General features: G+C 36.7%; 1 protein-coding gene across 1 annotated transcript in view; it reads right to left on the bottom strand.

Moving 5' to 3' along the window:
* Window positions 1-24,319, bottom strand: part of TRPM7 (transient receptor potential cation channel subfamily M member 7) — a 51,326-nt gene that overhangs the window by 9,401 nt on the left and 17,606 nt on the right. The window contains exons 2-27 of the mRNA XM_030955009.1: window positions 22,958-23,037; window positions 21,491-21,529; window positions 20,842-21,040; window positions 19,497-19,710; window positions 18,837-18,961; window positions 18,084-18,255; window positions 17,101-17,275; window positions 16,222-16,345; window positions 15,596-15,668; window positions 15,219-15,319; window positions 14,224-14,358; window positions 13,380-13,433; window positions 12,671-12,811; window positions 12,058-12,192; window positions 11,152-11,432; window positions 10,464-10,692; window positions 9,065-9,220; window positions 8,786-8,929; window positions 8,072-8,200; window positions 7,119-7,403; window positions 5,898-6,072; window positions 5,222-5,354; window positions 4,241-4,425; window positions 3,418-3,550; window positions 2,231-2,946; window positions 140-216 (exon numbers count right to left, since the gene is read on the bottom strand). Coding sequence (XP_030810869.1) covers window positions 140-216; window positions 2,231-2,946; window positions 3,418-3,550; window positions 4,241-4,425; window positions 5,222-5,354; window positions 5,898-6,072; window positions 7,119-7,403; window positions 8,072-8,200; window positions 8,786-8,929; window positions 9,065-9,220; window positions 10,464-10,692; window positions 11,152-11,432; window positions 12,058-12,192; window positions 12,671-12,811; window positions 13,380-13,433; window positions 14,224-14,358; window positions 15,219-15,319; window positions 15,596-15,668; window positions 16,222-16,345; window positions 17,101-17,275; window positions 18,084-18,255; window positions 18,837-18,961; window positions 19,497-19,710; window positions 20,842-21,040; window positions 21,491-21,529; window positions 22,958-23,037 — 4,410 coding nt within the window. The remainder of the gene's footprint in view (window positions 1-139; window positions 217-2,230; window positions 2,947-3,417; window positions 3,551-4,240; window positions 4,426-5,221; window positions 5,355-5,897; window positions 6,073-7,118; window positions 7,404-8,071; window positions 8,201-8,785; window positions 8,930-9,064; window positions 9,221-10,463; window positions 10,693-11,151; window positions 11,433-12,057; window positions 12,193-12,670; window positions 12,812-13,379; window positions 13,434-14,223; window positions 14,359-15,218; window positions 15,320-15,595; window positions 15,669-16,221; window positions 16,346-17,100; window positions 17,276-18,083; window positions 18,256-18,836; window positions 18,962-19,496; window positions 19,711-20,841; window positions 21,041-21,490; window positions 21,530-22,957; window positions 23,038-24,319) is intronic.

The raw sequence follows: 24,319 nt of genomic DNA, 5'->3' as shown, positions 1-24,319 counted from the left end.
ATGCAAAGTGCAGTCTGCAATGACTGGGTAAATTTTTTGATTATATTTGGCCTTAAACCTTTTCCAAACATACTGTGACATTACAGTTTAAAAGAAAATGATCCCCATTAACATATTTGACAAAGCCTTTCATGCTCACCTCAATATCAGCGCTTCTTTCCCTCATTTTGCTGGCTGCCTCCTTGAACCGCTGTAGGTCCATGCTGTCTCTGTGACCTTTGACACAGTGAATTCAAAAAGAGTATTCAAAATCAAAGGCAACCTCCAATGTTCTGACCATGCCAATAGTCTGCATCACCATAGCAAAGGGTTACAAACCACCTAAGGTCTGTGTGCCTGTTTGCACTAGGAGACACATTACAAACACGCTCAAGTGAAGATCAGTGTAACAATACCAAACTATTGCCTTTCCTGCACTGAGGTGTGGAGCACCATCATTCAGAAAGTAAAGCTAATATTTTAAATTTGTACACAAGCGTATGCTCCTCACATGAAAGGAACAAGGCCTGGATTACAGCACTTTTATGTATGCTTGACAAATGAAGGGAAAGTAGACAGTTTCCTGGAGGTAGCTTTTACAATATACCCTTCATCCTCCCAACTGCAAGAAATACTTTTCAGAATTTTCCCATTCATGTGGCTTTATAATGAATGAAAATCTACTTGGCTTCACAATTGAAACCTGCATGGTATCACAAATGGTGTAAATTGTGGACAGTAAGAATGAAGGGTATGTTCTAAATGCTAGAGATGTCAAGAGGACCATATACAAAAAAAATCTGGCTCCAGTAAATAAGTATAGTTAGTATTCAAAGTTATTAGTGGTGAAGTACATTTAAAGATTAGATAAGAGTTGTACAATCACTGTCCATAATTTCTGTTTAGCCTTGCTTTCTTTTTTTCAACCATGAGGCATTTATACACAAATAGCTAATGTAGGTAACTTCTTAGAAATAATCCAAGTTTCACAGCAGTAGAATAAGCTCTTGTCTAGAAATTTAAATTTATACAACCTCAGCAGATCTCTGCAAAACACTGAGACATCCCTAAACAACTTTAGCAAGACAACACCTCTGCAGACAACCTGACAATTCCAGATTACAATCTTCTACTAAACACTAAGCATACTTAAAATATTATCTATTTTACAGGGATCAGTTAGTAAACCCACACCTGTGTTTTGCAATGAATCTGCCACTGTTTTACCATTCAAATAGATAAGTAACTAACCAAAACCATCCACCTTTTTACTGTTAAGCAGAACTTGACGGGAGGCAAAATGTTGTATTGAATTAAAGGACTTTGGAAGCTTCCAAAATGACAGCCCCAATCCAGGTTAGCCTAGGCAACAGTGGAAGATCCCAGCTGTAACAATGTTTAGAAATAAAGTATAGGAGGAACCCTCAGCTTGACACAGATACCACAAAGATATTTGTCCAGGACTCCATCAGCCTGAGTAGTGTTCTGTAATTACGTCAAGAAATAGACAATATTTTTGATTTATGCAATCAGAAGGTAGGAGCTTTATAATGAGCCACAAAAGGTTTGTCTACAGTGCCCGTACCAAGTTGTACAGCTGCTAATTACCCAAAACTGCTAGACTCAACAACTGGATAATGTTTTTCAGAAAAATATTGTCTATGTGACAGAATTATGGAGAAATTATAATTTCAGTTAAAAAAAACATTCAAGCAACATGGGGAAATTAGAGATGTTAAATGCAAAAAAAGCAGAGCAAAATGGTAGAATAAAGTCACCTGCAACCGGAATACACCCAAAATACCATACAATTCTTGATAAGTCAAACCTTGTGGCTTAGATTTGGTCCACAGTTTATGAAGCAGTCCCATAAGGATGTTAGAACATAAATCTCTGGTTTGCAGCTCCATTGCATGGACATGCTGACTTTTGGAAAGTTCATCTTTAATATTCAATTTTCCATGTGAGCCGCCACGGTTGACTGTTGACATCAAGTCGCCCGTTGACAAAGAGAACTTCATTTGGGGCTTGTTCTTCTCTAACTTGGCAGGGGACTGGTGAGCACTTTTGTCAACTCTGCAGCTGTAGTTATCATTAGCGTCACTCTCATCATGAATAAAACCACAATTAACGTATCCTCCATTTTCAACACAAGGTTGGGTGAAAGCAAGGCAAGCAGAGCCAGAAGCAAGAGGATAAGAGCAGCTAATAATGACTTCAGGACATTCAGAATCTACTTTGTTATACTTACCCACAAATGCACCAAATTCTACATTATTATCTCCTTCTGTAGCCTTAGAGAAAACAGTCTCTTCATGCTTTGCTGAAGAATCCAGCTGACTTTTGCAACTGGGTCGAGATGGAGTGCTAACAAAAAACTTTGTAGTTGGGGATGTTACATGTGGCATGCTGTTGGATGAGTTGCCTAATTTTTTACTTTTACTAGTGGATTTTGAGATCTCTGCAGCCTGTATTCGTTGGCGAAGTTCTGGAGGGGAAACAGCATTTGAAAATAAGGCACTGCCTGAGGAACCTGCCTCTTGGAAGTTTTTTTCTTCTCTTCGGGGAGCCAGAGCCAACTCCTGTCCAATTGTCTTATGCTGGATTTCCTTGTCATCACGGATGGAAATGTTACAGAGTAAAGCATTGTTACTCTCAAGGCCTCCTTGTGGAAAAGAACCAAAGACGTTTCCAATGCTGTGCTTTTTCCACACAGATGATCTGAGAGAGCCATCCTCAATGAGATTTTGTGCCAAATGTTTTGAAATGCTTAACTCCCGGGTGATTTCATTATGAACCTTGCTGGCTTCTGAAGCTTTCTGGGCAGTCAGTGTTTTCAGAGTATCCACAGTTAGAGCAGACAGATCCTGGAGGTGGCCAATCTGTGAATCTAAAGACTGTAATGACCTTTTAATGTAGTTGACACGATCACCAACTTCCTTTATCTGAATGCACATTTGTTCCACCCTAAGAAAAATCAAATTATGAAATAGATATGAAAGGTATTTTTCTCAATATGCAAAAATCCATTATTATAACCCTTTGTGTCCATTTAATCAGGGGGAGAAACAACTTTGAAGTGTCACAATAATAGGATGGCATTGGACTGTTTCATAATACATTTGTACATACTTCTGAATCACAGAATTAAAACAGCTATCAATTGAGGGCCTAACAGCACTTTCTGAAATCTATCTGTTTCTTAAAATATCATGGGAAACTAAATAATACAATTGCCTCAGTTTACTGAGTGCTTCTATAGGTCAAGAAGAATCAATCACATTATCAGTTTCTGCTTAGCAATGGAAAGATACCATATAAAATTTGCATAAACACTTTATGTTCTTGAGCTGCATTTCTCCCCCTTTAAAGTACATTTTAAAAAACCTGTTGAAGTTCTAATCCTCTATTCAGAAATTTTAATTGTAAATATTCTACCGTTCAAATGTGACTCGAATCCTCTCCTCACTTCCAGAATGAAATTTATCATCCTTTTCATTGAAATACATCTCAACACACAGCTCTTCAAAATCATGAAGTTTCTTCTGATCTTCTTCTGTCAGGAAGAGTTCTAAAGAGAGATCAACATTTAAGATGACATATGTAGTGAAGTTGTATAGGTGCTAAAAACTAATAGTCATAACTCTACAAAGGATGTTAACAATAAAACACTACAATAAAAACAAAAAACAAAAAACCAAACAAAAAACAAAACAAAACGAAAAAAGAAGGAAAAAAAAAACCCACAAAACCCAAGAAACAAAAAAAACCCTACCAGAGGGCCACCTAAGACCTTTTCTCTTTCATTGCAAAAAATATTCAAGGTCAAAGACTGACAATAAAATAAAATGAAAATAGTAATTCTGAGAGCATCTGTGCATAATACTATCATTCCTTACGCTCTATCCTTTAATCCCTTTGAGGCAAGGCTAGATTCCTTAGCTGGATTTTAGTTTTTTTTAAGTTTCAAAGAAGTTTTACAGAAAGAAAAAAAATTTCTCCGTTAGCAATAACAAGAAATCTAATCTATTTGTTTGTGTGATAGGTTTGTTTTACTGGAGATTTCTAGAGGTTGGCATTAAACTCTTGAGAAAAGCACAGTGATTTTCAAAAGAATTATCAATATTGAAAACACAAAAAATTAAGACCCACTTTGACTTTCCTCACAATACATTTCATAACCAAGAACACAGTGCTTTTCTGACAGTTTGCTTTAACCATGTCAAAACATTACTGCAATTTTTTGGGTAACTGTTCATACTTGGCCCATCTGAAGCCTTGTCTGTCTTTCTTCTTTTACATATACAGCAGAAGAGGGAAGCCATGTGGCTGAGAATGATCAGTGGTGGAGGCAGAACAGGTTTTTCATGGTAGGCCATAATGAAATGATAGCGCTGATACTTCCACACGATGTTTGAAATTGCCTTGACTTGTAAATACACGTTGCTGAAAGGGAACAGAACAATATTAACACACCAAGGTGGCTTTTTGGGGTGGTGGGAAGTTGTTGGTGTTTGTTTAGTTGTTGTTGGATTGTTTGTTTTTTAACACTTTGATAACAATCTTGAATTCTGCAGCCAGTTAAGAGACGAAAGCATAAACTTGTTTTATGCTGCAAAATTATTTTTGTGGAAGTGGAAACACATTCAAGAGAACACCATGATTCAGAGCAAGGAGAGGGCTAAAGAAATTCTCCCATCAGGTAACATCTCAGTACCTTTACTCAGAAATAAATTAGACTGAGATCAAATTTCAAGTTTGCTGAACAAAAAAATTAATTATTTCTAACTAAACTCAGAATTTCATATCACACCATGTGAATTTTGCAGTCTGCCTTCTTCAGTGTTTGTGAGCTGCTTATGCCCATAAATCAAACACTTGCAGAGAACTATAAAACACAACTTACTACAATTGAACCCAACCAACTGGAGAACATTAAATTAATTTAGGAACAACATTGAATTAAGACAAAGAGAAGTTACAAAATGCCTTCAAATTTCCTTGAACTTCTGATTCCCCTGAGCTCACAGATGTGACATGAACCAGTCACATCATAAACTTCCCTAACTCAGTCATGAGCTTGCAGTGAGGAAGAGACAAAGACCAGCCTTAGAATCCGAAAAAACTTCCAGGAAATGGGATTGCTTTGACCTGGCATCAGTTCTCATCCTACCATCTTATTACAATGAGATAGACCCTTGTCCAATTATTAGCAAAAATTAACTATTATCTACACACTTACTTGAAAAATGCAATCAGGAGATTAACCATGATTATGTACTGTACAAAGAGGTAGACAGCTTGAAGAAACGGGGTCAACCATGTTCCTGGGCCACAGAGATGAGCAACTTTTTCATCAGAATTATTTGCACACACTGTGTTGGGAAAAAAGATACAGAGAAAACATGTACATCTTTTAGAACTCCCAGCAGGTACAGACACAAAAAAAACCCCCAAAAGGTCACTTCCATTTTGCAACAACCAACTATCATGCAGTGGTTCTGCAGTTTGAAATGTCTCCAGGCATTTAGGAACATGCTAGAAAAATACCAGAGACAATGTTTCTGGCTGAAACTATGCTGTAATCATATTACTGGCTTTTTAAAAAAAGCATAGTACATCACCACAGCCAGAATTTGGTCATGATAGCTGTGGGGCAGAATTCCAAAATCTTGCTAGGAATAGCCTTGAGAGAAATGGTAATTATGTAATTTTTATTCTAAGCCAAACAACTTTTCAAAAAGAAAATGAAGAATCAGGTCACATAGTTATAGAGCTGCAACCCACAAAAGGGAGATATTCCATTGAATGGAATCAATACCAACAGTATTTCAGAAAATTGGAATTTCATAAGATTTTGATAAGACCTTATCAGAGTAAATTCTCTCTTTACTTGCTTCATAATTGCAGTATCTTACCATCAATTTCATAGGCATAGACTTCACCAAAAATCATCCAGTATGGATGAAACACAATATCTCTAGCAAGAGTCCAAGAGGGTGCCTCATCAGGATACAGTATTGCCTTCCTGGGAACACCAAAACTAAGTAGTACAAGTGCCATAATCACCACAATGTAAAACATGTTGGCCACCTGTTAACACAAAAAAGTCAGTTAATCCAAAAGGCCATGAATATGATCTCACAACTCCAAAACCTTTTACAGTGACAGGGTACACTGGAGAAATTCTATGTATTATATATAGAAAAGAGTCCAGGACACAAATATTTCACTCAGAAAATTTTGTTAAATAATTTTAAAAACCCAAATTTTTCCTGTCCTTTTTTATTATGTATTTAGTACCCTTGGCCAAAGGCAACTGAGCATATTTCCCTTTTAACCTGAATACTATTAGGTACACAAGGAGCAGCTGACAAAGACAAATATTCCTCCCTGAAGGTACTCAACAGCTGCACAAAAAACAGAGCTAGTTTTCCAAGGGCAGGAACAGAGAACCTATGCCTCTTGTAAGAAACCAAAGTGAGAAATGAGCAACTTGATGCCCTTATTTTTAAGCAATGACAGGGTTTAATTTTCTAAGAACCATTTCATAGAGGGAAGAAACACAAAACCCCCTTCCACATTCATATACACAGCTCTCAAGCCTTAAAATGTTTTTTTTACATTTAGAATAGCTACTGACAGTAGAGGTAGGTTATTTAATTTGAAGTTTAAACAATTTTAAATTTTTTTGTGTGAGATGACAAGAAGCACAATCTATTCCCAGTTTTCCATAGCACAAAAACCATGAAGGTGTTTCAGGACACTAAACAAGTTAAAAGTTTTGACCTAAAGAACACGAAGGCTATAATTTCAGACCTAAGTGGGAAGCTGAATCAAGACAAAGGTTTTATCATATTCATTTAAATCTCTGACATCTGAGAACAAAACAGGCCAGAGAAGGAAGATTTGCCATGTTTTTACATTTATGTAACAGGGATAGCTCCATAAAGGAAGCCTTCTAATCAGTACTTCTTTTGAAACCTTTTAAGGTATATTCAAGCTGGCTAATTCTGCACACCAAGTTGTTATCCTAATACAGCAGGATAAGAAACTTCTAACTAAAGAAAACTATTGAGAGAAGTTGTAAATGGATGCAGTTGGGGGGAAAAAAAACTAGTAACAAACATAGTACTTACCATTTTCCCAATCATCATAACATAAGGGCCAGCCTGTTGATTTACAGCTAGAAAATCCAGTAATCGCACATACCAAAAAATGATATTGAGACAGTATGTTATTCTTCCAGCAACAAAGATGTAATTTTCTCTGTAAGTGTTTTCTCCAAAATTCCCCTTGGCTCCAAATCTTAACGCAAACCCGATGAAGAAAGTGACAATGGCAACTGTGTCACTGATATTGAAGTAATCACTGAACCAGACTTTGATCTTCTGATTAATCTTCCCAGCCTCTGACATAAAAATCTGTAAAAGATATGAAGGTCAGAACAGCTCATATTTGTTGCACAGGGACCAACAGTAAAATATGTGAATCACCACCATTTTTATACTTGCAAAAATATAATACCTATTCAAACGGAGAACTCTTAAATGCTGAGCAATCAAAACCAGTGTTTAACTGTGTCAGCTTCACAACAAGGAAAGGAGGGTTTTGCTCTGTCTAAACAATTTATTAAGGAATTTTGGATTTAGTCGGTTTTGGTGATGTTTTTACCTCTTTTGAGGCAGTTACTGTGACAAAAATGAACCCTATCTGCCTTCAGTTGAGCCTGAGGTACCAGGTTAAGGGACTAACTTCTCTCCCATTTAAAAATTATTACAGAACTCCATACAGTCTCTTGCTGACCAGGAACATTGTAGTTATGATGGCTCTCCTGTGTCACTAAAGCTTTTTTTTTTGTTTGTTTTGATATCTTGGTCATAGCACAGTGGTAGAGCCTGCCTGACAAATAAATACACATTTTACAAGGCCTCCATCTAGCAACCTACACCAAGCTTTAAGATAAAGGTATTAAATAATGTACTCTGATGCTTGAAGTTTCTTCAGTTTTCTTGTTTACAGAATCATAGTTTAAAGCATACTGTTTTAACTGACAAAAAAAGGCCAAAATCCCGGATTGTTACAGGCATACCTCACGAATTTTCTCAATTGCTGATGTGAAAATGTAAGCAATAACAATCCACTCCTGAACAGATGGTAATTCTTCCATTTTTACAAGAACCACAAATGTGTAGAGCATGAGGAATCCTAAGTATGCCAACTAAAAAACCAAATAAAACACATACATATAATTACTGCAGGATCCTTTAAAGATGTACATGGAATCTTTGATGTGGTATACAATAAAAGCTTCAAGGTGAATTACAAGACTACATTTACCCTTTTTAACAGACAAGTTATTATTTATAAGAGGATACAAACATTTTCATTTTAGAAAAGGAAAAATAGCTGTAATAAGCTATTTATTGTTAGCAAAGCTTTGCTCTTATTACAGTTATTTTTCTTTAGAACAAATTCTAGCATTTCTATTACAGTGATTGAAACGAAGCTGTGCATGCACTTGAGCCTAATACATGGTTATAGAACTCCTGCTAGCAACTGATGAAAAGAATTACTCAAAACAGAATTAAAAAACCCCAAACCACAGGGCACAGCATGTGCTTATGCAGTTTCATAAAATGAAGTATTTCTCATTTCCAGCTCAGCAAGGTAAGGGGTTTTCTGTCTGCTTTTTGGATAGTGCTTAACATTGACTCAATCAGAGCTACATGTTGGGACAATAACCCAAAAATCTGTGCTACATTTCCAAATAAAATACACACTATACAGAAAAGATCTATCTCACCGTGTTAAACCAAAACTTCACAATTGGAGCATGATAAAATGCATAAAACTTCTGTGTAATTGGGAGTCTTTTAGGTTTTGCTGGAGTTTCCATGTCATGCTTTTCAAAAGTACTGTCCAAGATCCTCACTTCTTTAAAAACCTCCTAAAATAGAAAAACTGTTAACTTCCCACACAAAAATACATGCTTTATGGCACTAAATTGCACTTCTTTGACTTGAAAATGTAATTATTTAAGTGAGAATTATTGTTTTTAATATCTCCCTCTGCCCCACATTACCATAGGTATTTCCTCTGCTGCAGTCTGGAAGTTGTTCTCACTGTCATCCATTGCCATTTGATGTGCATCTTGAGACTGAGGAATGTGTGACATTTCAGCCTTGGTCTTATATTCCAACAGCAGTATAGCAGGAGGGAGTAGAATACTCAGTATCACCTGGAAGAGAAGAAGACTAAGTGTAAATAGTTCACAACTACATTAAAGCATCAGAATACACCAACACACAGAACAACCTTTGAAAATATAATATCTAAATTTCACTTGCTTGCTATTGAGGGGAAAAATGTAGAAAATAATTAGTTGTTATTACTTGTATATACACCTAAGAGCTTAGGATCACATATACAGAGTGTTTCTTGACTTGAAGACATAGGAAATGGGGAAAACCAACAAATTCCAAAATTCAAAGCTATTAGAAAGAATGTGCTCCAAGCCTGAAGATAGGGATGTTCTATTCACACTCTGTTGTTTAATCCACTCCCAGAAGCTTTGGAACAGTGTATTGTTGAAGTGTATTTTAAAAGCCTGTACCAGATTGTGGTTTGTGGGGGGAGAGGGGAGTGGTGTATGTTTTGTTTGGGGTTTTTTTTCAATTTATGGTAAAAAAATGAGCTAAGGTATAGATGAAGAGAGTAAGTGAAAGCTATTTACTGTCATTAGCCTGTTACAAAGCAAGCAAGAAAACAGTTAATCAGTTATCAAAGAAGATTTTAGTAGGTCACAAGTTAAATAATGCTTGTAGGTATTTTGTAGGAAAGTTTTATTTAATCTTATTTCTAGCAACAACTATGTTTTGGTACCTAATTTCTCAAAGAAATATGCAACTCCCATTTTAGTTCAATTGATCTATATCAATTATCTCTGTCTAGATCATAATTGATCTATATCACACAAAGGGCACCACTGGAAAACCTGTCCCCGATTTGCCTACTCTTGTTTTGTTCTGTGCTCTGTTTTTGCTCAGTTCCTCCAAAACAGGATATTCACAAAGCTTTTTTACATCAAGTCTGATTTGCTCCCTGTAAAAAGCCAAAATGCATGAAACTACAGTCTTACAACAGGTTTTCCATCTGTTAAGGCTTGCTACTACTATGTTTTTAGTAGTGGATTAGTATTCACATGATCTCTTTAAGCCTCTGATTAAAGGCTACTTGCCTGGTTTTTGCCTTCTATATTTCTGTACCTTATTTGAAAAGATAATAGAGTGTCAAAAGAAGCAAGTTTACAACAAATATTCCAGTTTTGATTATGTTATAGGAGACTGGTTTACAGGATTTATTAATAAAAGCTATAGTTGTGAAAGCTTTACACTAACAGCATTTAAACACACACTTTTCTTCCCTTTAAGCATAAACTCCACTGACCATTTTTACACGAATAAACTGCAAACAGTGCTTACTTTGTACCATGAATTCTTCCTCATGTTCAGCCTTCCCATCCACATATCCGATAGCAACATCTGTGTGCAAGTGTGTGCGACAAACGGACGGAGCCTCGAGGACACGGCCAGCTTCAGACAAGTGGAGTTGCTCCAGTTCTTAAGTTCATAAGTCAGTAATTTCATGGCCATAGTTTCATCTTGTCGGAAGGACTGCTCTAACAGCTCAACTGCCAGCTGACCAAACTCGCTAAAATGAAGGAAAAACCCAACAAAACAAAAGATAGTATCTATAGAAATTACCATGAGTGAATTTTCTTGCACAAATTCCCAACTTGCATAACTTGAAGGGACTATCATTTGTCCCTCCTGTAAAAATACACTATAATTTGTAACCACAATACATCTGTGACTTCTGTTAAAAACATATGCATGCTAAAACAGCTATTAAAACATGCACAGAAACTACACAGAAGGAAATGGCACACAGTTTCCTTTTAATTTGACTATAAATCAAGACTTTTAACAGCCCTCAAAAAAGAGCAATATCTAATATAAGGCTTCTACTGGAGTTCCACTTAAACCTTTTTGCAAAATATAATTGTCTTCAAGTGTGCTAACAGAAAAATTTGAGTTTTGTTCATGAGTAGGCCACTACTTTTATTGCAGAGGTCGAGAAAATATTTTGAACAATAGGAATGTAACTCACTTAGAATACTGTTTCAGTTCTTCTGAAGTATCATCAACAAGGTCACTTTGTTTTGCCTCGTATGCCATGGACCGATAGACTTTGCAGGCCACCAAGGCTTTGGCCATGGACTCCTCGCCGTGCTGCCAGAAGAAAAGAGCCATCTTCTGCCTCTTCATCAGCACTGCCCACAGCAACAGCTCGTTCAGAGGATAAGCAAAACGTCTCGTTTCAGGATCATCTATGTCAACTATTTCATCTTTGGTTCTTCTCTTTTTTCCCTCTTCTGCACCAGTGTCAATCTTTAAAATAAAATCAGAAAGTGACATTTTAAGTCACTATACTTATTCAATTTCCATTATGTAAATTGAAATAAAATGCTGAGTGATCCAATACCAGATTATAAATAATTATAAAAAGAAAAATGAAAATTTTTGGGGACTTGAAAAGCAGCTGGAACTTTTGTTCAAAAACTTCAGTTAATGTACAATTCATTTTAATAACTGTGAGACTGAATTAATTTGAATTAGAGATCAAAGAAAAGCTGTAACTAATATAACTACATACAAATAAAAAAATTCATGGAAGCTGCTTGTAGTAGTAACACATGGCCAAACCTTGTCCTATCTACTGAGCTGTGTGAGTCCCACCTTCATTACTAGAACTCTGTCAAAGAGAAACTTTTTGGTCCCTAACATATCAAAGCTTATCCACAAGACTCCTATACAGAAAGAGAAACACCCTTTACAGAATCCTGTAAAAAAGCTGCAGTTTAGAAACAGTACAAAAGCAAGGTTGAAATTCCAGCTTTACCAAAGTCAATGTAATTGCTGCTACTCACACTCCAGTGGCATTTGGGTTGCCAGCAGGCTCCCCACTCTCAGCTCCTTGAAATAAACCCCACTGTGCTCCCCTCACAGCCCTCACCTTTGGTTTGTACGGCTGCGCTGTTTTGATGAAATGATTGTGGCGCATTTTTTCTTTCTTGTCTGCCCTGTTACCAAAAGACTCATGGTTTTTACACATCTGAGGAGTGGTACTTGAAGGATTCCGCCCAGATCTCTGCAACAAGGAGAAGGGGTTTGGTTACTGAAACATGGATGAACATAAACAGCACAACCAGAATTCTCAGTGGATATTTAACATGGTTTGTTGTTTGTTTTCATTGTTTTTAAGAAGTCACTAAATGGGCAGTTACACTTGTTGGTTAGTGTAGTTTGCACAAGAAGCTAAAATATCTGCAACTCAAGCCCTGGTGAATCTGTATGGGTAGTGTCCTTTCTTCCCCTATGAGCAGGGAAAAAGAAAATCACAGAGAAGGAAATATGATATGCTAGAAAAAGGTTGAGGAGAACAAAACCTGTTGTTTGTCCTCAATCCCAGGACAGTTCTCAGCTGCCCTCATAGTCCTTACTACTGCATTTAAAAGAACCAGTCCATTGGCAAGAAGAACAAACCAACATGGATTCAATCATTGCACAAAACACAAAGGTTTGGGTTTTTCAGTTGGGAACAGATGGCCGTTACCAAGTGCACGTACCCGGTTGTTCCCGCTGAGGCTGTTGTATATCGCTCTGAAGCGCTTCCTTGTGTACGTGCATCTGTAGGTTCCTCCCATCAGATACTCAATAACCAGTCCCACATCAATCAGGTTGATTTTATATCCTGGAGGAAGATTTCCCTAGGAATACAAAAGATATTTTTACTTTTTCAATGTATAATATTAAACTTGCTTAGAGTGTTTCTACATGTTTTATCACAGCTCTAAATAATTTTTAAAAAGAGGCCTTTCATGATAAAAAAAGCCTCCAACATAAAAACCCAAAAAGCATCTACACAACTCAACAGTTATTATTTCTAATGAAAGACCAGGTTATACCTTTTCTACATAAACCCCCCTAACAGAACAGATATCCACTGCATTGATGGGGGAGGCATCCGAGATTTTTTGTCTATTGTTTTAACAGCCAAAATTTCTCCATGCTGGAAGCATCAGCTTTCAATTCCCCCAAAAAGGAAAACAATCAAAAGAAAGATGAAAGACAACACTCTTTGGCTTTAACATCTTTTAGGCAACAGTGCACCAAGCATAGAGCAGAAATATTGAAAACTACCAAAATGTCGGCAGAGGTAGCTTAATACGTAAAATAAAATTCAATTAATAAACTGCAGATCAAATTGATAGCCAAATACAAGAAATTAACAAAAAATAACTGGTAGTTTGACAGATTTTTACATGGACAGCATACCTGTTTGACGTCCCGAACAAGATGAAAGAGCGTTGGGTTGGTTGGGCCTTGTTTCTTCATAACAAAAGAGAGGGAAAATTTGGAATGAGACATTAGCATGCAAGAGCAGCACCATAAGAGGTTAATTTTAAAAACGAATTTAGAATATAAAAATATAATAAAATATAAATAAATGTAATAAATAAACTTCTCAAGGACACTTCTCTATAGAGCTTTATTAGCTAAAGAATTAATTATTTTTTCTTTTTTTGTCAAAGCAGATACTGAGACTGTTAACACAAACCTAAGCCATATTTGTGTACTAATCACATCAGCTAATTTTTGGTGGAAGGTTCTTTGTTCCATCTTTGGATACTGTTATTAAAATTACCTTGGAATTCTTAGCTCAACACCTACAGCAACAAAATTTTTCTAAGTAATAATTATAACTATGCAGATTGATAAATTAAACTCTTCCTAGAACTATTATGAAGTCAACTGCTACAGACAGAATCCGTCCAATGAAGCCCTAGAGATCTCAGACTCTGGGCACAAGTTTCACCCACGTCACTTTCTCTTGTTCTCTTCCCCACTGTGTTTTGCACACTTTGTGTGTCCACAGAGCTGCAATTTTCCCTTTAGTGTCTATCCCCACCATCACACACAGATTAACACCCTGCTGACAGACAATTCTGGTGCTGCTGGGGCTATGCACAGCAGCCAACAGCATCTACCTCTCAAATACAACCTCATGCTCAGGAGCCTTCCCTACCAACACCCCACAACCTCCAGACTGCTGCACACAAGCCAGGACACAAGAGGCTGAACAACTAAAATATTGCTTTAAAAGCAAACATTTACTTACTGTGTTATAAAGTTCTTCCAGCCTAGGAATTGTAAGAAATTTGTGCATGCTGACTCCATTCTCAATCAGAAGTTTCACAAATGCAACTCTGTCCATCACAAGGGCATCCAGCATAGCCTGTTCCAGGGAGCCAACCTACAACAAAGAAGCAAAAAGGTGGAGCCTAGAGAGAGCCAGTAAAAAAGTGAACTTAGATACTGTATCAACCTCCTTCATTTAGAGGGCTGGAAAAACCTTACATGTCTGTACAGATGTCACCCTCTGTTCAGAATATCCCCTGAACTTCACACAGTTACAGGATGGGAGAATACCCTGAAGACTTGAACTGTTCTGTAGGTACTGCCTACTGAGACAGTGGGACTAAAGAAACATTTGGTTTAATATAATTGAGGTGTTCTCATAGGCTGATGTTGGATAAAACAAAAAAAGACATAAAATACCTAAAGCACAATTTGCTTCAGAGATGTCAGAACCATCACAGCAACCAAGAAGCCTTACACAGTATGTACTTCTGACTGCACACTCAGTAAGCTCATGTTTTATTTTTACACTACAAGGGAGAAAAGGCAAGAGCCACTGGGTAATTCTTAAACTTATTTTCAAACTACAAAAACCAGGCATTTTGTCCCTCCCAAAACACACTGCAGTGCTGCCAATAGTGCATTTTACTAGATGCTTCTTAAGAACTTTCTAAGGCCATGCAACTGTAATGAAGAAAGTGCATCTGACTAACATGAATTCAGCTTCCACCTCTTGTAATGTGTTTTCTCTGCTAGTTATTCAGAACAGTTAGCACATTTCTATAATTTTTGGATCATTTTCAAATACAGCAAAACAGCTTTAAGGTTATGCAGTACACCCAAATTACTGTCTCAAAATAAACATGTCAATATTCCAAAGTCTCTCTCTACAAAAGTCAAGACTCATCCTTTACAGTAAATTGTGCTTCTCTCTATTAGGAATTATCATTCTGCTTAATTCAGACCATTACATACCAGCCATTGTTGCCCATAAACAAAAACGTGATTTTTGGCTATGTCAACTCTGTCCCATGCCAGTGTAAGAACAAGCTGGTCAAATGCAGATGCATTCGTGCCTTAAGAAGCAAAAACAATGAAGAAAATATTAAACTAATTATAATACAAGATAATAAATGTTCTTGCTTCCTAAAAAGTCCAAAATCAAGCAATCTACCACAAAATAATGCTGCATATGTCATCATTTATATCATGTTATAGCATTATACAATGAGAACACAGATATTTGTTTAAAAACTTATTATTCCAATTGGTGTTTTATAAATAATCCATCACATAGACAGTAATCAATAATAGCTAGATGTTCCAAATGATCTTAAAAAATTAGGTCTCACCTTTTAACAATGCTGTAAGTATTGCAACATCAATGTCCTGATGCTCATCTGACCCAATATGAAATACTGTAATCTGTCCAAAATGGCAAAATGGGAAAAAATATTTAGAAGTTATTTTCAGGCAAAGGTTATTGGCTTCAGTCTTTTAAATCTTTTTCAATTCCTGACATAAAAGACACCTTGTCTTCAATGCAACTTGAAGCCTGTCTATGTTCAACTTAAACTTTTAGTGTGCATTCTGTTTTGTTTTCCTAAGTGGGAATCTTCAATTAATTTGAACTTCTTTTCCTCCTACGATTACAATTCACTGCTCTCTCTAACACAGTATCCTGTTTACCTCTCCAGTCCATTACAGATCATGAGATTAACCTGCCAGCAGACATGGTTAGCTGAACAAGGCATTTTTTTATCTCAGAACAGCACAATGTGATGTCCAAATGAGACACCAGTCCCTGAACTCAGGCTACACATTACCTCTATAAAGTGGTTTTGCTTTAAGCATGCAGTGATACTATACCTTTATTAGTAGTCATAACTAAAAGATCCAATAAAAGAAAAAAAATCATATCATATATCCACAAATGCATGCACATTGCATAGAAAAGTTTATGGCAAGATCTACTTACAAGTTCTTTTTTTTTCATGCATTCCAGCAGTGTCTGAAACAAATGAACTGCTTCACTTTGACCAAAGTTAAATGTCTTCTTGATGGTTGAAATGATTTCAGGCTCAGCACCCTCAGGAACATTCCTGAGAATGAAACAAACAAATAGCAAAACAATTGTTTCAGATGAACAGTAATAACAACAATGCATTTAATTAGTTTCAACATGTCCATTCAAAGTCCTGCTATCTACAAGCTTATTACTGTTGCTGTGGCAAAACCTTGGGTAACCTTTAGAAAGAACTACAAGTTACTTAACCTACAATTCTATACTACTGCCTCCTAAAAGTAACTCAACTCTCTCTCACTTTTCTTCCCACATTCAGTTCTGAGACATTCTCAAACAGAAGATTTTGACACAAAATGATAATCAGTCACTCATCTGAGTAAGATGCATTTGTGATCTTAGCCTGGACAAAGCTGTTTGGTTTACAGCTACATTAGATCCCCTGCCTCCCAAGGTTCAGAGGCAGCCCCTGCAACAAGGACCCAGTGTGTTTAAGGATTTATGCAAGCCTGACAACTAACTAAAAATCACCAAATCACCAAGTACTGTGGAGCCCAAGCACATTTTGAAGCTACACTTGAAACAGGCAAGTGCTTTCTACACTAAACAGAAAAAGCTTTTGTACAGTTTCAGGAAGAAATGGTCTCAAAACTCATCTGTGGGTGACAGACATACATAGATGCCATGGAGCTGTACATCTTGTCATTTATCTGTGTATGACAAGAACTGTCTGGACACAATCCTGTGCCACATGCTCTGGGATGACCCACTGTGGTCCCTTCCAACCTGGCCCATTCAGTGCTTCTTGCCCAGTCTGGCACTGCTGGCACTTACCCCCCCTCCTCTGTCTGCTTGTGAACATAGGCCAGGATGTCTGCAGCTCTGCCAGTCCCTTCACACACCACCACAGGCACGGGAGGGCTCTCCTGAAGGAAGTCTAGAACTGTCAGGATGACATTGGGGCCACCTTCAAACACAAGGGCCACCACAGGCACACCTTGGCCAATTCCTGGAAAATGGCAAAGATAAAATCCAGACAATGCTGTAAGTGTATAGTGAATGCTAAGGCCAGTTTTACATATATAATAAATCAGGTTTGTCCTACTGAATCAACATTAAAATACTGTCTGCCAGACATTAACTGGTGGTAACGCACAGTTTCAAGCACTTTATGTTCTGGGCTGGGACACAAGCACTGCCAAGCTGGTCAATACAACAGGATACAATCTACAAAACAGAAGAGATTCCTCACAGAAACATTCATGAACTAATGCAGAAAACTGAAGAATTTTTCTTTTTGAATCTCCTAACATCCCCCAATAATTTCCAAAGGTGACAACACATACGCAGTTTGAACATAGGTACATGGGAACCCTCTACTGATGGGAAATATTGCAAGAGCATTCCTGCAAGGGTCAAAGTACATGTGTTGCTCCACAACTGGGAAAACACCATACTGCAAACTCTGAAACTGCCAGTGTCAAAACCATTAATTAATCAGACCAATCAGGACTTGGTGACAACACCATTAATTAATCAGACCAATCAGCATTTGGTGACAAGACCTGAAGTGACTTAGATTTGTTTTTACAAAGCAAATAGACAACTTCATTCATAAAGGATTCCTCTGTGGTCCCAGAGAAATTACAAATCTACCAGCAATAACTAGGGTCCAGAGCAGCTGCTGAAATTCGCAATTTTAGACTTGAAGTATAAACAAAAGTTTAAATTTATTTTATTTTGTCATTCACATGTTTGGTGTCAACACCTTTTTCATTAAGCCATAGTAACAGCCCTCAGGCACCAGAATTACTTACTCGCATGGATCCGTTGCAAATTAATAGTTTTTTCCAGTTCTCTTCGCAGTTTAACTTCTGCTCCATACTTTCCAACTGTTCCATCATCCACCAGAATGAAATGGGAATGGAGGTTATTTAGGACGTTTAGTTTACTTAATGGATTTAACAAGGTCTGATATGGAGCAACCACCTAAGTGCAAGCACACAACAATGTCTTTTACTTGCAAAGATTCACACTTGTTTCTGTGAAACTTAACTAGACACAAGAACTGGTGGCTCAACAAGAAGCAATGACACATATAAGCATGCCTTGGATCAGGATACACCAACAGCTGCAGCTCTGAACTTGGTGCAGGGAAGCAGATAATTGTATCACTAAAGGACGCTGTTCTGAAGGGTAACAAAGATCCTTTGAAAAGGATGTCTTTGGGGAAAATCTGTGACTTCAGAAGACTCCACATCAAAATTTTTCAACTTACTATCCTCTCTAAATGTGAATTCTCTGTAATACTTTAGCATATATGTTATTTGATTCAATAGTATCAGTGGAGGAGGAAAAAGGATTGTACTTAAGAACAAGCTCCTCCTGTAGCACATTTGCATTTTGCAACTTGTTTACAGTAACGATCTTGCATAAGTCACAGATGTCAGTGTATCTTCATAGCAAAGCAAGTATTCCAATGATGCAAAGCAAGGGAAAAACATGCTTGAGCAGATGTGTCAAAAGTAAATGAAGTAAATCATTATTTCAGTTAGGTAATTCCTCCTTACATCTCTTCCAACAAGGTCGTTTCTGTTTTCAATCACTCCCCACGGAGCAATCCCAATAGTGCAAATCTTTCGAGATGATCTGGAAGCGTGTTCTCTCAGAGCATCACCAACATGTTTTGCAACACCTGTTCATGCATAAAAAATATTCCAGCACATTGAATGGCACATTTTACTAAGAATACAAATATTTATTTAGGTGTTTAACTGTTTTATTTAGATAACCAGGCCTTTAAGGACCTGGAAACTTACTGACACACTACCAAAGAAAAGGCACTGTGCTGCATCTACTAGGAGGAAACCAAGTCATTCAACAAAACAAATATTAGCCCAGCAAGAACTAAAGAGTTTCCAGTACATTACTGTACTTCTTTTTAATCACATTACACTCTTCCTTGTTCCAAAAGCAAAACCCAGAAAACAACCGAACAAAAAAACCAAAGCTCAAAACCCAGCCCCTCTGTATCTTATTTCTCTTCTCAATACAAAACAGTAGCCCACTTTCAAATACATATCTTCAAAATGTATTATTTTAATTTCATTTGACCAAATTCATTCAAATGTCTTTGGTTTAGGATGTAGCAATGCATCCTACATTAAATCTTTAGGCTCTTATAAAACTACAATCCAGTTAGTTGTGCACAACCTTTGCTAGTTCCTTACCTGTATTCACTCCTCCAGTTATAATCCAGGCCCCTGTGGTCACTGCAGCTTTGATAAGACCTTTGCCAAGCAACTGTTTGATGCGTGGGTGAAGTTCAAATTTCTGCATGCCCCCATGGACAGATATAACAAGCTTTGGCAACTCCATCTGCCATTCTTTGAGCATAAGTTGCAGAATAGCTTCAGGTTTAGTGTCATATGACAATCGCACATACTGCAGGCACAAGAACAGAGTTGAAAGGTTCAAATGTGTAAAAATAAGAACTAGGATGTATTTCAGGATATATTATCCTACTCCTGGCTATGGAAAGTGTAATTCACTTTCTCAAAACACAGCAGATGCAATAAATGAACAAGCTTCCTTTATATCCTCAGTAGTCCAGATGTGACACTTTTGAAAGAAAGTTTTGGAAAGGAAACAACTACAGAAAGATCATGGTATTCCACCCTACTGGTAAAGTGACTTATAAAATGACTATGAAAGCACTGGATGATCTCTAAATTAGATGAAATTCAGAAGTATCTACAAAAGCTCTGCCATCTGCTGCAAGAGGCTTTCGTGTCCCCTGCAAAGAGTTTTACAATTGCTTGGTTTTCCTTCTCCATTACTGGTGGGAAGGAAACCTACATTTTTCAACAGAAAACTTCAAAACCGGCAACTTTTTTAACACTCTATGTTCAACAGCATAAGATTAAGTAAATGGTTGACCAGCTGCAATGCTGCCACATCTTCAGTATGAGCTATGGAATAGAGGAGGGGACAGCAGGCAGAAATTGAACCCTCCCTGAATAAAGTTCTAAATAACAAAACAACACTACTCCATTAAACTGGTTTGAGCAACCCCATTTGCACTCTGCAGAAGGAAGCAGAAATGAGAGTGGGCAGCCTGGTGCTTCTGTGCTCCTAGAAAAGGGTTCACAGCAATTTTAAGCTATGCTAAGTACAAATACACTGCTATTAAGAACATGAAAGAACCATGGCAAGGGTCCTTCTCTCACAGAGATGACCTGACCTGGAGCACTGGACTGTCCTTGGGGCTTCTGCCAGCTGCAGAAAGAACACAGCTCCCTCACTCAAGCACTTTGGTTTGACCACAGAAGTCACACTGTACAAGCACTCCCTGTAGCCTGTAACTGCATAAGTTTTAAATAATTTCTACCACAACTAAAAATCTTTTACAAATAGAAATTAGGAAGAATTCAAATCACAACAAAAATGCTAGAGTAGAAGAGGGCACTGGTTTGTCACAATAGAAGTATTAATATTTTCAGCCTTCAATTTCAGAAGTTGAATTAAGCATGGTGACAGTAAGAAAAAAAAGAAACAACAAAACATCATACATGCCTTAGCCCTGTAAGAATGAGAGCCACCTTGAAAGTTGATGACACCATAAGCATCAGTAGAGGTCTGTTCTGTGTGTTTTTCCACGGACCATTCTTCTATGTCCTGGTTGTAGTTTTCACCCAGCTTCACATCGGAGTATTTCATAGCCAGACTGGCAGTGAAACAAGCGTGTTGTCTGACCAGGCGGCCACAGCAGCACCTGCACCCACAGCAGGGACAATGCTTTGTAAATACTGCCATTGCAGGAGAAAACTGCCTTTATTGATAACAGCAACAGAACAGATTTAAAAAGCAAAGATTCTAGACATTACATAAACCTCTCTTCCAGAGTGAGCCTTGTTGTCATAAATATTCACAGCAATAGTCAATTACAATACATATTATTATGCAAAATACTGAAGCTCACTAAGGCAGCAAGCTGGAGGCCAGGAGAAATTACTTCTTTGAAGCCAAGTAATTTATATAACATTTATAAATCTGTGACCTACTTATTGCAGACAGCTCTTTAAACATTAGTTATATTTATTTTACATCTAGCCTTTCACCAACTTGTCACTCATAATATTGATCAAAACTTTTGAAAACCCTACTATGAAATCACTTAATGAGAAAATATTCATAAATATTGTAATTACAAAGACCTTTTTACCTGACAAGTTGCTGACAAATCTGACATCCTGGAAGGCATCTGTAAGAAATATTTAAAGATATGACTAAACTTCTCACATAATTCACACAGTGAGCAATTCACCAACAACCATAGGCCATTCTTAGAAACTGAAGGACAAATTGTGGTGGGAAAGTTGTAAAGTCCATTGTAAGCTACAAATAGCTTAAACTGAAAGGGCAAGTGCTGAAGACCATTCTGTTCCTTGTTAAATGCTCTGGAAATTTTAACAGCTTCCTAATTACTTTGTTTGCATTTGCAAATTTTCCATGTGCTGCAATTGTGGCTATAAATTCTAAAAGCTTCTCGTGTCACATGATTTCAAGGAATGTGGTGAATTATTTACAATAATTTGAAAATTCTACAGCATTTAGTTCCTTTTCTGTTTATAAACAAAGTACTTCAATGAAAAATAGTAACCTGCCCCAGTATAACAAAAGAGATTTACAAGTGTTTTTTAAGGAAAAGAGTGAAATAGAAGCTTTCTCAACCTCAGAAGAAAAGGGTTCTCAGCTGCTGTCACATATTTCATGTTTAAGGAAAAAAATGGTGATCTGAAATCCATAATTACAATAGTAAATATTAAAGAAGGACAAAACTGCCTTAAAAATACTAATTTTATATCTATTTCCATTGTGTCTTTGTTTTATCTGTGACACAAGTGTCATGACTATACACATCAAACTCAATCATTGCAGGAACTCAAATTACACCTGTTAACACTTGGTGAAAGTCAGCTAGATATGCACTAGAGTTATCACTAACTTCCTTGATTTCACACCTCTAATTTAAGATAAGGTAAAAACAGCATATGAGATATGCTAAGTATTCTTAGCCTCAGCCTCCCCTCTAGAAATGTATTACCCCATTTTTCAGCCTAGTTTTATCTCCTTTAAGAACTTAAAGATGAAATGTTATTACACATCACATGAAATCTGAACAGTTCCCATTTATCTGTTTTCCCTAGAAGCAAGTATTTCTTCAGCCTTTTTTTTGGTGTAATTTTTTCCCCACCCCAATTCTTGGTTTTCTTTATTCTTCTATGAATTCTGCATCCCTTTTTTCTACACTGTCAGGTTGATTTTCACACTTGACCCTACACTTACAAAGATGTTTTTTAAATTCCAGTAGAGGACATCTCTATGAGACTCTCTGACTTCAGAAATGTCTTTTTCACACCCTCCTCACTATAAGCAGATCAGAGACATCAGTAGGAGGAGTGGTAAGAAGCAGCAAAGGGAACAGGAGAACAATTTTTTTTGAGATTTCTGCAATGCCAAAGTCCTTTCAGAAAAAGAAAATCCAATTCACAGAGCAACAATGTCCAGTCACGAAAGCACAAACCCAAGACAGCATTTCATACAAAAAAACCAGTCCAACACTCATGAGAATACTGACTTTTTTAATATTAAAGAGCAGCAATGAGTTCTTGCATCATTTCTCATTTACCTGTGGGGGTCTTTTGAACTTGGTATAATATACACGCACTCCCTCTTCGTGAAAGTATTTTCTATCCAGGATTTCTGGGACTGAAAAAAAAAAGAATTTAATGGTATTATAAAATACAAATCACATACCTTTGCAATGAAAAAAGCTTTTTAAGGAAACAAGAGCTAGAATATGAGTGGTTTGCTCTCTCAAAAAACTAACAAAATCATGTATGGCCTTGTAAAAGCATCTCACACATCTCTCCCAAAGCTGAGATAACCAGAATCATTATGTAATTTATACACAAATCACTTAAAATTAGAAGTAATATTTTTCAAATCTAACAGTCAAATAGCAAAAATTTTAATATGTAAATAAAGATGTACCCAAAAACGCCTCATAAAAAATTTAAGATACACTGTTACCCTATCTTGCAAAGAAAAAAAAATCAGGTAAAATTTTAAAATATTACCTGCACTAAACTGAGATAATACTAATTTTATCCATCTCTCTCTTTAATGAAGTAAAATTTTCATCTTGAAATTGTGGGTGAGGAAGCTTTCTAACAACACAGGCAATCTTTTCAACTAGCAATAAATAGGTCATAACCTTTGTTCTTCATCAAGACACTTTTCATTCCAGTAAATAAAATTAATCAGGATCTCTGAACTGTGTTCTAAGGTTAAACTTGAAACATGTTCTGAAACATGAAATTAAGGATGTTTGCTACTTCAAATGCTTACTATTCTAATCACTGGACATAATTTCTTTCAGTTGCTTTAAACAACCACATGAACATTATCTCACATAATAATCTTAAGTTACCTGCTAAACAACATCATAATGTGTAACATCTATGTCATGTTTCAGCAATACATTGGGAAAGACATTCAGACAGGACTTTAAGAAATTAAAAACATGAGAAAATCTTGGAATGCTGATTTGCATCTTATGCAACATCACTTTAAATCCTTACTGAGATGACATTAAAATTACTTCATTGCTAACAGCAATGTGCTACATTTACATTTTACCTTTAGAAAAATTTGATAAATTTCATAGTTTTATTTTACAAGAAGGGGAAAAAGACTGATGGATATTATTCACAGGAATCTAATCAGAGGTCTGCAGCAGTGATGAAGAAATTAAGATTTTTTTTTAGATTATAAGAGAAGTTTAAGCAAATATGGATGCATTTTTCACTTACTGTAACTTCAACATCAGTTTAAGATCATAACAGTAAAACATCATCAGTTTAAGATAACAGAGCATTACTTCAACACTGCAGTAGTTTAAGCTTAACTCTGCAGAATCTGCAGAATATAAAAAGATCCAGAAGAGTAATTTAATACTTAGATGTTTCAGCCAGCTGGCTAAAACCAC

This window comes from Camarhynchus parvulus, chromosome 10, assembly GCF_901933205.1.
Source record: "Camarhynchus parvulus chromosome 10, STF_HiC, whole genome shotgun sequence".
In the NCBI taxonomy this organism is placed as follows: domain Eukaryota; kingdom Metazoa; phylum Chordata; class Aves; order Passeriformes; family Thraupidae; genus Camarhynchus; species Camarhynchus parvulus.
This window is presented reverse-complemented; position numbering and strand designations above follow the sequence as displayed.